At 36.9% G+C, this 12,500-nt stretch overlaps 1 protein-coding gene across 23 annotated transcripts in view; it reads left to right on the top strand.

Annotated features, from left to right (window-relative positions):
* LOC106875122 (inositol hexakisphosphate and diphosphoinositol-pentakisphosphate kinase 2) overlaps positions 1-12,500 on the top strand; it is a 139,959-nt gene that overhangs the window by 18,834 nt on the left and 108,625 nt on the right. For 13 of the 23 annotated variants that reach the window (XM_089344086.1, XM_089344084.1, XM_089344098.1 and 10 more), the window contains exon 6: positions 2,053-2,118. The exons of the other annotated variants lie outside the window; for them this stretch is intronic. In XM_089344086.1, coding sequence (XP_089200212.1) covers positions 2,053-2,118 — 66 coding nt within the window. The remainder of the gene's footprint in view (positions 1-2,052; positions 2,119-12,500) is intronic. 23 annotated transcript variants of the gene reach the window in all.

Here is a 12,500-nt window from a genome sequence, read left to right as displayed (position 1 = left end):
ATATATATATATATATATATATATATATATATATATGCATGCATATATAGATATATTTTGTGAGTGTGTATGAAAACATGTATATATATAATTGTATATATATAAAGTGGAGGCGCATGGCTTAGTGGTTAGGGTGTCAGTATCATGATCGCAAGATTGTGGTTTCAATTCCTGGACTGGGCGACGCGTTGTGTTCTTGAGCAAAACACTTCATTTCACGTTGCTCCAGTTCCACTCAGCTGGCAAAAATAAGTAACGCTGCGATGAATAAGAAAGAAGGAAACAAAGGACCACTGATGAGGTCACAGAAGTGTGACGAAAGAACTCTGGCCGAAATAAGATTAAGATTAATGTAATATAAAGCTGAAGCAAATTAACACCAAATATACAGTGCGTGTGTTTTTATTGGCTAAACTGGCAATATGACCATCCCCAAGTACAACAACATATATATATATATATATATATATATATTTTTCGTTGTTTTAGTCTTGGAGGCTTTAGTTGTGCAAGTCGAACCCGGTACATATAGTTTTCAGTTTAGTATTATCAGTTTGTTTTTTGCAAACTGCTAAGTTATGGGCAGAAACAAACCAACACTCATTTTTCAGAGGACATACACACACATGTATGTATGTATGTGTGTGTATGTGCATTCCAAATTATGCCAACATAGAAAAGGTGCACTTAGAAACGATGGTATATGTGGTGTGTATGTATATATATATATATATATATATATATATATATATATATATATATATATATATGTATATGTATGTCTATCGTCAAGCTGAGTAAAACTGGCTGTCCATACATACATACATGTATGTTCTCGACATCTGTTTTTCAGCTGAGAGGTCCTTTCCCTTGAGGGCTTTTGAGTGCTGGTGCCATTTACAAAAAGCACTTGTGCCAGTGCTGTGAGGCACCTGTGCTGGTGACACTAAAATACGGCCTTGTCGGTGCCTTACAAAAGCATTGTTGCCAGTGTTGTGTAAAAAGTGGCTTTGCCAGTACCACATAGAAGTGACTTTGCCGTCGTTTCCAAATAAAGGCACTCGTGCTGTTTCCCACACAAAAGTGCTTGTGCTGGTGCCATCTCAAAAGCACCCTCTACTCTCTGTGAAGTGGTTGGCATTAGGGAGGGCTTCCAGCTGTAGAAACCATATTAAAATTGGCAAATGGCATCTGGGCAACTCCCCAGCTGGTCTGTTCCTATCAAACAGTCCAATCCATGCCAGCATGGAAAGTGGATATGCAATGATGACATGTGTGTGTATATATATATATTTATCTATTTATTATTGGTGAAGGCCTGTTTATAGGGTTATTCTGGGCTTCTCACCATAAAGGCTATTTTACAGCATATCATCAGACCCTATGGCTTTCCCCCTCCATACTTTAAAGCGGACATAGGCCAACAAGTCTTAGGTTTGGATGATGTGCCATAAAGATACTCTTTATGGCGAGAAACCTAGGGCAATCCTATAAACCGACCTTCACCAGTAATAAATATAGACTGCTCTACTTCTTAGTGTATGCTTCTTCTCTGAATGTTATGTCTTTCTAAACAAAAAGAACCGATCTATATATATCTATCTATATATATATATATATATATACATTTCCATGTATGTATGTGTATATATATTTTGGACAAATGAATATATGTTAATTAGTGTGTTGACGTGTTGATAAAGCATTGGCATGATTTGGGCTACCTGGTGTCATCTGCAGTTGGGGTATATTTCTAATAATAATCAATTATCATCTCCACTATATATATATATATATATATATATATATATATATATATATATATATACACACACACATACACACATTTATACTTATATGTGCCTATACATACATAAATACATACATACATACATGTATGTATATATGCGTGCCTCTAAATAAAAATATATATATTTAAATATATATATATATATATATATATATATATATATATATATATGCATACACACACACCCATCCCTTATTTGTTGCTGAAGAAATAGCGTTAAGTTTTCCATCCCTTAATTGCAGCGGTGGTTGTCAGCTAGCAATCTTGATGATGACATTAAATATACCCGACCTGTCAGTAGGTACCATGTGAGTTCAAATGACATAGTTTCTTGTTGATTTTTTTTTTTTAATTCCTTTTTTTTTTTTTTGTAAATTGTAATTTTTGTTTGTAATTATATATTTTCACAATATATTTTTAATATCAATAATAAGAATGCTGATATTAATAGTAGCAATAATAATAATAATAATAATGATGATGATGATGATACTAATATATTACTATAAATTACATAAGTCATTTGTTTGTGAAAAATGCAACAAAGGATATAAATCCCTTTAAAAAAATAATTACAAACAAACTGCTTGCTCTTACTAGCTTGGCTTTATTATAAATAGTTTTGTGTTCATGTGTGTGTGTGTGTTCATGTGTGCGTGTGTATGTATGGATATATGTATGTATTCATGTGTGCATATGTACATACGTGTGTTTATATGTATATACTTGTATGTATGTATGTGCTTGCTTGCTTGCTTGCTTGCTTGCTTGCTTGCTTCATGCTCTTGCTTGATGGGGCTGGGGTCACCCCAGGTCCTTGGTCTCAGAGATATAATCATGCTTAGAACTGACCAGGTCCACGATACCACCCTATTCAACAACTTGATTGACCAGCTCAGGGTTGCACAGACCGTTTACAAAGAAGAATCAACAAAGGTGATTTGGGTGAAGACCAGGCTAGTGCATGTCGGAGAAGGCCCAGAACCTCCCCTTCTCCACATTGGCCCCTACATTATGGAGTTTGTCAGGTCCTTCATCTGTCTAGGCTCCACAGATACCAACAATGGAGACCTGACTCAAGATATCAATTGTAGATGTGGTTGGTTGCTGGGCTCATGTAGTCTCTATGGAGGCCTCATTGGTGTCACTGCTCTATCTCTCTATGTATGAGTGTATAATGTGTGTGTATATATATATATATATATATATGTGCGTGTGTGTGTATGTATGTATGTATATATGTAAGACATGGACCCTTTACAGGCGTCGTGTAAGGGTCCTTGAACGCTTCTATCTGAGATACATTCTGAATGTTGGCTGGGTCCTTGCGCACCCCTGACACAGAAGGCATCTTGAAGGGAGCCTGACACCCTGAGCCTTGAAGCGATGGTGCACAAGTAATGTTTGTGTTGGACTGGACACCTTGTTCAGATAAATGATCTGTGAACCCCTAAGCAGTTTCTTTACGGTGAATTTGTTTGTGGAAAGGCCCCAGGAGCAACCAAGTCAACATTTTAAGGTTGGTATAAAGTACTTGCTGAGAGCAAGTGAGATATGGGAGGTCAATTTCAAAAGCGAATCTTGTCATTGTCACAGATGGAGGAAACGAAGTAAGGAGTGAGTACTTTTGAATAAATGGGCATTTTTCATGCTGAGCTGCTTGAAAACACACCACAGTGTAATGAATGGGGGGGAAGTTTTGTCTGCAATATTTGCAGATGTGTGTTTATCAAGATCCGGGCTTATTAGTTACCAGTAGGGCCACAAGTGTTAGGTATAATTCTGTCAGAGTACACAGTGTCCTTAGTGGTCTCTTGCAGTCACAGGTGGACAGCCACTATGTATATGTGTTCATGATGTATATGTATATTCATGTATGTGTATATATGTATATGTGTATGTGTGGTGTGTGTGTATGTATATATGTATATATATATATATATATATATATATATATATATATATGTGTGTGTGTGTGTGTATTGTATGTCTATTATGTACATATGTATGCATCTGTGTATGTATACATGTTTACATGTGTGTGTGTTTTGTATTTATGTAATACGTTGTTTTTGTTATACACAAATGTGTAGGTGTGTGTGATTACTGTTTGTATATGTAGGTGCTTGTGTATACCATGTGAAAGCACATGCACATGATTGCATGTGTATATAGGTATATGTTTATTTTATGAAACTTGGAGGCTTTTCAGAATGCTTTACAACTTTTCACTTTGTCACTTATGATTCTTCATATGTATATGTTGTGTGGTTGAACGGCTCCTGAAACAGAGCTTCCTTCGGTAGGCAGGAAATTGGAAAGCATCTGCTAAGGAACCCTTGTCGAATTCTACCAAATCAGCTGATAGATGCCGAAATTTTAGTGCATTAATTCCTAGAAATGTAGGTGCATGGTCTTACTGACTAGAGTGTTACAATCATGATTGCAACAGCATGGTTTCAATTCCTAGGTCAATCAGTGCATTATGTCTGTGAGCAAAACACTCCATTTCATATTGATCTGGTTCACTTAATTGTAAATGAGTAACCTTGCAGTGAGTTGTTGCAATTTCAGTCAGTTACACACCATAGAAACCTGGCAACTGGCCCTTTGAGTTCCAGTACTTGGGACAGCACTTACTTTTCTTCATTCCCAGAGAGACAATGTGTTCAAGGTTTGGTAAGCGACTGACAGAGTATTCATCATCATCCTCATCGTTTAACGTCTGCCTTCCATGCTAGCATGGGTTGGACGATTTGATTGAGGACTGGTGAACCAGGTGGCGACACCAGGCTCCAATCTGAATTGGCAGAGTTTCTACAGCTGGATGCCCTTCCTAACACCAACCACTCCGAGAGTGTAGTCGGTGCTTTTATGTGCCACCGGCATGAAGGCCAGTCAGGAGGTACCGGCAACGGCCACTCTCAAAATGGTGTATTTTACGTGCCACCTGCATAGGAGCCAGTCCAGCGGCACTGGTAACGATCTCGCTCGAATGTCTGACTGGCAACTGTCATCGATATTCTGGACAAGGTGGAGGTTCCAGACTGGAAATGTAAAATGTGTGGATATCCCATATCCATATTTAGATAGCAGATAAGCGGCTGATGAAGATCTTAATGCATGGTGCTAAGACAGCTTTTGGCTCTTTTCAGGATTTTTTCAGAAATGTCATTCAACCAACACAGATCTTTGTTAACAATAATGCCCAGGCCACATTCAATAGCAAACTTTCTTAAAGTTGGTGTTGTGGAGGGAGCAGATGAATTGTGGGTTTTTCCTTTTAAAATGTAGATGTGTGTACACATACGCATACATGTTTTCTTGAAGGGGTGCTGAAAAGTTCCTGGCTTTAAGGGTATTTCAAAAGGCCTGGTTGGACCACTGAAGGACCACTGCAATAAGTGTGTGAATGTGTTGAATAAAATCATAATTAGCTGATCGTCTTGTGTTTTTTTGTTTTTTTTTACTCAAAGTCAGAAACTTTTCAGCACCTCTTTGTGTGTGTGTGTGTATATATATATATATATATATAGGGCTGTGGAGTCTGAGTTGGTAAAATAGACCACAATCACTTAATTACATAGAGGAGTCGGAGTTGAAATTTTTTGTTTTGACTCCACATCCCTGATACATATACATATATATATATATATATATATATATATATATATATATATATATATATATATATCATCATCGTCGTCGTCGTTTAACGTCCACTTTCCATGCTAGCATGGGTTAGATGATTTGACTGAGGACTGGCGAACTAGATTGAGCAGGGCCATCTACCTGAAGGGAGTTGTGGTTTGTCTGCCTTCCTACTTATTAGGACTTCGGTTTTTTTCGTTCTTTCTCCATTTTTTTCCCTCTCAATCCTTTCTGTCATTGAGCAGAAACTCGAAATGTCAAAGACTTTTCCATTTTTCCCAAGTGTGAAACTAATTCACCTACTTTTTCCTTTACCTGTCTTTGTTTTTTTGTTTTTTTATAAATTTGAACTGTTTGTGTATGTGTGTGTGTGTGTGTGTGTGTGTATCCTCTCCCCCACTGATTGATGACTGTTGTTGGTTTGTTTACACCCCCATACCTTAGCAGTTCAGCAAAAAAGATATATATCTTTTGTTTCAGTTAATAGACTGTGGCCATGCTGGGGCACTGCCTTGAGCCATTTCTTTTGAATCTACCCCAGTACTTATTTTTTTTTTGTTAAGCCTGGTGCTAATTCTATTGGTCCCTTTTGCCTAATCGTTAATTTACGGGGACATAAACGGACCATCACTGGTTGTCAAGTGTTGGTGGAGGACAGACACAGACACACAAATACCACACACAAATACATACATATATATATAAACGCACACATACACATGATGGGCTTCATTCAGTTTTTGTCTACCAAATCCACTCACAGGGCTTTGGTCAGCCAGAGGCTATAGTAGAAAACATTTGCCCGAGGTACCACACCTGTGGGATTGAACCTGGAACTATGTGGTTGGGAAAGTCACTCCCAGAAATATGTAGATTTAGATACTCATGTGTATATGTTTATGTATACAAAGGCATGTGATGAACCCCTTTTTAAATAACTATTCATATGCAATACACAAAATTTAGAATGTGTAGGTTAATACATGTACAGATGACTCATTGGAAAAATTTAGACGCATCTTTTATATATATATATATATATATATATATATATATATATACACACACACACACACACATACTTCAGTATTGGAGTATTTTCTATAATCAATATATTCATCACCATTTCTTAACTTACGCTTAAATTCTGCATTATTTTGAAGGATTTTTTAAAATTCTGCATTAATGCAGGCATGTAAGTAATGTATTTATTATTAAGTATAATAATATAAATTATTTACATGTTTTTTAAAGTTATGAAACAATTTGCTGTGATATTAGAATTCTCTTATTGTTAAATAAAATCTCATCAAACTATTTCTCTGTCATTCATAACTTTATTCACTTCCTATCGTTTCCTCTTGTGTCATACTGTATATTCTATGTGTCTTGGAGAATAATACACTAAAGAGCTTTTGTAACAAGTACTACAAGATTACATAATTCCATATATTGTGACTTAAATTTGTGTGTGTGTATATATATATATATATATATATATACACACATACGCATATACAGATCATTGTCGACTTATGACCTATCCGATTTACGACCTATCCGACTTATGACCTATCCGATTTATGACCTATCCGACTTACGACCGATCCGACTTACAACCGATCGACCTTACGACAATTGGCGTGCCAGCTTCTGGCAGCAGTAATGTATAGTCTAGTTGAAATCTAATGGGTTTAATTTCTTAGAAATTAACCTGTCTACAGAGGACGTCATCTAACAAACGCTTACCCAAGGTTTGGTTTTTGATCGCCACTGTGGTTATCCCAAGTGTTGGATGAATATCCTGTCACGGAGACATCAAAGCAACCATGTATTTGTTTATTAGACGACTGCTCGAGACGGTGAACAGAAAACATATAGCGTAGTGGTTAAGAGCGCAGGCTACTAACCCCAAGATTCTGAGTTCGATTCCTGGTAGTGACCTGAAAAATAATAATAATAATAACAACAACAACAACAACAACATACCTTAGGAATGAGAAATTTCCCCCAAGACACCTGATGAAGGCTGGAGGGTATATCAGCTGAAATGTTGTGTTATCAACAAACAAAATGAGGACAAATATCCGTCAAATGTAAATAGTGTACATAATTCCTCATCTCTGAAATATAGAACTGAAATACAGAATGCTGTGTGTGACTTTTACCTGAGAATGTACCTTAAGAATGCAAAAATATAAAACAGAGCTATGTAGATCTACAGGCCGACTTACGACCAAATCGACTTATGACCAATCATTCGGAACCAATTGTGGTATAAGTCGATGATGACCTGTATGTAGGTATTATAAATTATTAAGAGATGGTGATTCGTAATTTGCAACCGAAAGGCACAAGTATAGTCCCCACTAAAGTGATAGAGGATGTTAGTCTGCAGCAGCATTGCTAGAAATAGCAGTCAAAGCAACTCTTAGCCATGTGAGACCACTTGTCAGTTGTTGGAAAAGTGCTCGCAAGTAACTGAGAGTTGTTTTTGACTCCTATTTCTAGCAATACTGGTACTGACTAGCACCCTCCGTCAGTTTAGTGATGACCACACACACACACGTATATATATATATATATATATATATATATATATATATATATACACACACACACACACACACACACACACACACACACACACACCCCTATACCCTCCTCCCTACAATATAATCTAGAGACCAAAGTGCCAATGATTGTTCTTTAATTCCAGCACGATTTAATTCACGAATTCACATTCAAGGTAAACCCATTACAGGATGTCATTTGCATTTTTTTTTTTTTTTTTACTTTTTAATTGTTTATTTTTGTATGTTTTTTTTTTTTTTTTTGGTTTTCTCAGCTTGTTTTTCTTTTTCTTTTTTTTTTTTTCATTTTCTTTATTTCTTTCCGAAGTTTGGAAAACATTAACATCATCTACCCCCAGGTAGCCTGGTCTGATGTACCTCACTTCCATAGACTTAATAGAACCCCCCCCCCGGACCCCCGATCCTCCCCTCCCCTCCTCTCCTTTCACACCTGTCATCCCTGCCTGCTTCTTTGATCTCCTCCACGGTGACTGCCACCTCCCTTATATAGTAACATCACATTTATATTTTAGCTTCTTGCTAACAGACATAGATGATTCTAGATTAGACATGGTTTCATGTGCATGTGTGCTGTTGTTGCTACTACTGCTGCTGCTGCTGCGTTTGTTGTAGTGGTTGTTTAGCCCATGGTCAGCCCCGAGACTGCAGACCTCATGAGGAAATGTGTTCTAGCTATTAGCATTGTGTTTTGTCAGTAACAGCATAGTGTATCTAGGACTACATCATCGTTGCTACCATTTAACCCCAGGTCAGCCTTTGTCCAGCAGACCTATGATTAAATATTTTCCATTTGTTTGCATTTGTAGGCGCGGGAGTGGCTGTGTGGTAAGTAGCTTGCTTACCAACCACATGGTTCTGGGTTCAGTCCCACTGCGGGGCACTTTGGGCAAGTGTCTTCTACTATAGCCTCGGGCCGACCAAAGCCTTGTGAGTTGATTTGGTAGACAGAAACTGAAAGAAGCCCGTCGTATATATGTATATATATATATATATATATACATATATGTATGTGTGTGTATATGTTTGTGTGTCTGTGTTTGTCCCATCGCTTGACAACCGTTGCTGGTGTGTTTATGTCCCTGTAACTTAGCGGTTCGGCAAAAGAGACCGATACAATAAGTACTAGGCTTGCAAAGAATAAGTCCTGGGGTCGATTTGCTCAACTAAAAGCGATGCTCCAGCATGGCCGCAGTCAAATGACTGAAACAAGTAAAAGAGTAAAAGAGAGAGAGAGAGTATCCTTTCTTTTATTCAGACATAAGTCTTTCTAGGACTACATTATCCAATGTGTCCTTCTTTGTTGTTGTTCAGCTTCAAGTCAGTTTCGATGCAGCAGACGAATGATCAAAGACGTTCCATCTGTGACCATCTCTTTTAATCTATTTGCACAGTCTATCGTGGACTACAGTATCTTATGTGTCCTTCTTTGTTGTATTAATCTGAATTAATCCAGAAGATTTATGACAAACGCATTCGGGCACAGTGTATCTAGGACTACATTATGTAATGTGCCCTTGCATGTGATTGTTTAACCCCAGGTCATTGCTGATCCATCAGGCCTATAATCAAACATGACCCAGCCGTGACCATCCAGTCTTTTATTCTGTCAAAGTACATCTTGGACTACATTATCAAATGTGTCCTTCTTTGTTCTCATTTAACCCCAGGTCAATGCTGACCCAGCATTCTTATGATCAATGATACCCAACTATAACCATCTCTTTCATTTAGTCTTAGTGTATCTAAGACTGCATTATCTAACGTGTGTCCTCTTTGCTTTTTAGTAGGTATATAATCAAAGACAACTCAGATCTGACCATCTCCTCTTTTATTCATCAAGCACTGCATAATTTGATGTTTGTTTCTTTGTTATTACTGTTTACCCCCGGGGGCCAGTTTTGATCTAGTAGGCCTCAAGATGTCCTAGCTGTGACCATCTCATTTTTTTTTTTATTCAGACGGTGGTGTATCTAGGACTATACAATTTCATGTGTGTTTCTCGTTGATGGACAACCTTAGCTGGCTGCTATTTCTAGCAGCATGAATGAATGTAGACATATGTTGTGCATGTGACTCGTTTTGGGTCTCGCCAAAACCATGTCTTTCCCTGAGTTCATCTCACTGTCTTATGTTTTTATGTGTGTGTGTATATATATACGTATGTATATATATACATGTGTGTGTATATATATATACGTATGTATGTATGTATATATATATATATATATATATATATATATATATATATATACAGCGGAGTAAGCACATGAAATGTGCAACAAGGTGGAAAAAAGAGTACTCAAATACCAGAGGTAGAGTAATATACTTTATTTAAAAGCAGCAGAAATATAACAAAAAAACCGTTACTCTGAGTTTCACGTTCCCATTCATCGGACAGTTTTGTTCTAACAAAACTGTTACTCTGAGTTTCTAACAAAACTGTCCGATGAACGGGAACGTGAAACTCAGAGTAACGGTTTTTTTGTTATATTTCTGCTGCTTTTAAATAAAGTATATATATATATATATATATATATATATATATAAAAACAAACAGTAAATGAGTATATGCATATATACGTACAGGTATGTGCATACCGACATCCACCTGTATGTATAGGTGCATATCTGGGTACAGGACATTGCAAACAAAACAGAGACGAGAAAACACATGTTCCTTCATCAGCTACCCCCGTTTTAACACCGGCGTTTCTAATAGCTAGGCAGGACGCATCGTTATGTGTGTGTGTGGGTGTGTGTGTATATAGTGGGGGGAAATAAATATTCCTACATGTCAAAATTCTTTATTTATTTAATTTCTAATTTGCATACACATGCATAAACTAAAAATATGCAAAAAAAAAACTAATAAATTATAGTAACTTACGACGTCTCCAGTTGATCCGCTCAACAGAACAGCCTGCTCGTGAAATTAATGTGCAAGTGGCTGAGCACTCCACAGACACGTGTAGTTCTCAGGGATATTCAGCGTGACACAGAGTGTAACAAGGCTTGACCCCTTTGAATTACAGGAAGAAAGAGTGAGAGAAAAGTACAGCAGGGTTCGCCACCTTCCCCTGCTGGAGCCCCGTGGTGCTTTTAGGTGTTTTCGCTCAATAAACACTCACAACGCCCGGTCTGGGAACCGAAACCGCGATCCTATGATCGCAAGTCCGCTGCCCTAACCACTGGGCCATTGCGCCTCCACTGTTATAACTGATGAATTTATATACAATATAAATATTTAGGGGTGAAAAACGGATTCGTACAGAATAAATTTATGAGTTTCTATAGATATAAATTCATTAGTTACTATAATTTATTAGTTTCTTTTGCATATTCTTAGTTTATGCATGTGTATGCAAATACAGTATTGGTATATCCCATTTATGTTCATTAGAAATTAAATAAAGAATTTTGACATGTACGAATATTTATTCCTCCCCACTGTATATGTATGATCGTATATATATATATATATAGGCATAACTACAGAGTTCTACCCCCCAGACTTTGGAAGGTCATATTGTATTTATTATGTAGATTCCGAATATACAAAAATTTCCGGTGAAAGTGTTTTGGAATGGGGGTGGGGGATAATTTTCGGAAATTCCAACAGAGTCCATTTAAATTCTTCTTAACTTCCATGAAAATTAATATTTTTTCGTGAAATTTTCTACAAATATACCTTGATGTATGTACATTTCGAGCATGTAGGAATTTTGAAGGAAACAACTGCAGGTTACTTTTGAGAAGCGTTCCCCACTCGGTGGTGTTTCGGAGCAAGTCGTCCATAATTGTTTCATTTTTCTCTATTATGTGCGTATGTGCATCCGTAGATTTCTATTGAAGTAATAAGCAGAAAAGAGAAGCCGTCATAAGAAAACTTACGTTAAAAATAACATGCACACGACTTTTTTTTCTCAATAGAAGTAAATTCCAAAGTATACGTTTCTAGTAGAGAAGTAGAAGAGAACAGAAGCAGCGTATTACTTCATTACAAATCTACGGATGCACATACGCACATAATATGGACGACTTGCTCCGAAACACCACCGAGTGGGGAACACTTCTCAAAAATAACTTGCAGTTGTTTCCTTCAAAATTCCTACATGCTCGAAATGTACATACATCAAGGTATATTTGTAGAAAATTTCACGAAAAAATATTAATTTTCCTGGAAGTTAAGAAGAATTTAAGTGGACTCTGTTGGAATTTCCGAAAATTGTCCTCCACCCCCATTCCAAAACACTTTCACCGGATTCTACATAGTAAATACTATATGCATAGAAAATTTCATTAAAAAATATTCATTTTTCTGAAAGTTATGACCTTCCAAAGTCTGGGGAGGTCATAACTTTCAGAAAAATGAATATTTTTTAATGAAATTTTCTATGCATTATAGTATTTAATGACCTTCCAAAGTCGGTGGGGGGGGGGGTAGA

The sequence above is a fragment of the Octopus bimaculoides genome, chromosome 28 (assembly GCF_046866305.1).
Source record: "Octopus bimaculoides isolate indiv1 chromosome 28, ASM4686630v1, whole genome shotgun sequence".
NCBI lineage: Eukaryota > Metazoa > Mollusca > Cephalopoda > Octopoda > Octopodidae > Octopus > Octopus bimaculoides.
Note: the sequence above shows the minus strand (reverse complement) of the source record. Positions and strands in the feature narration are given on the sequence as shown.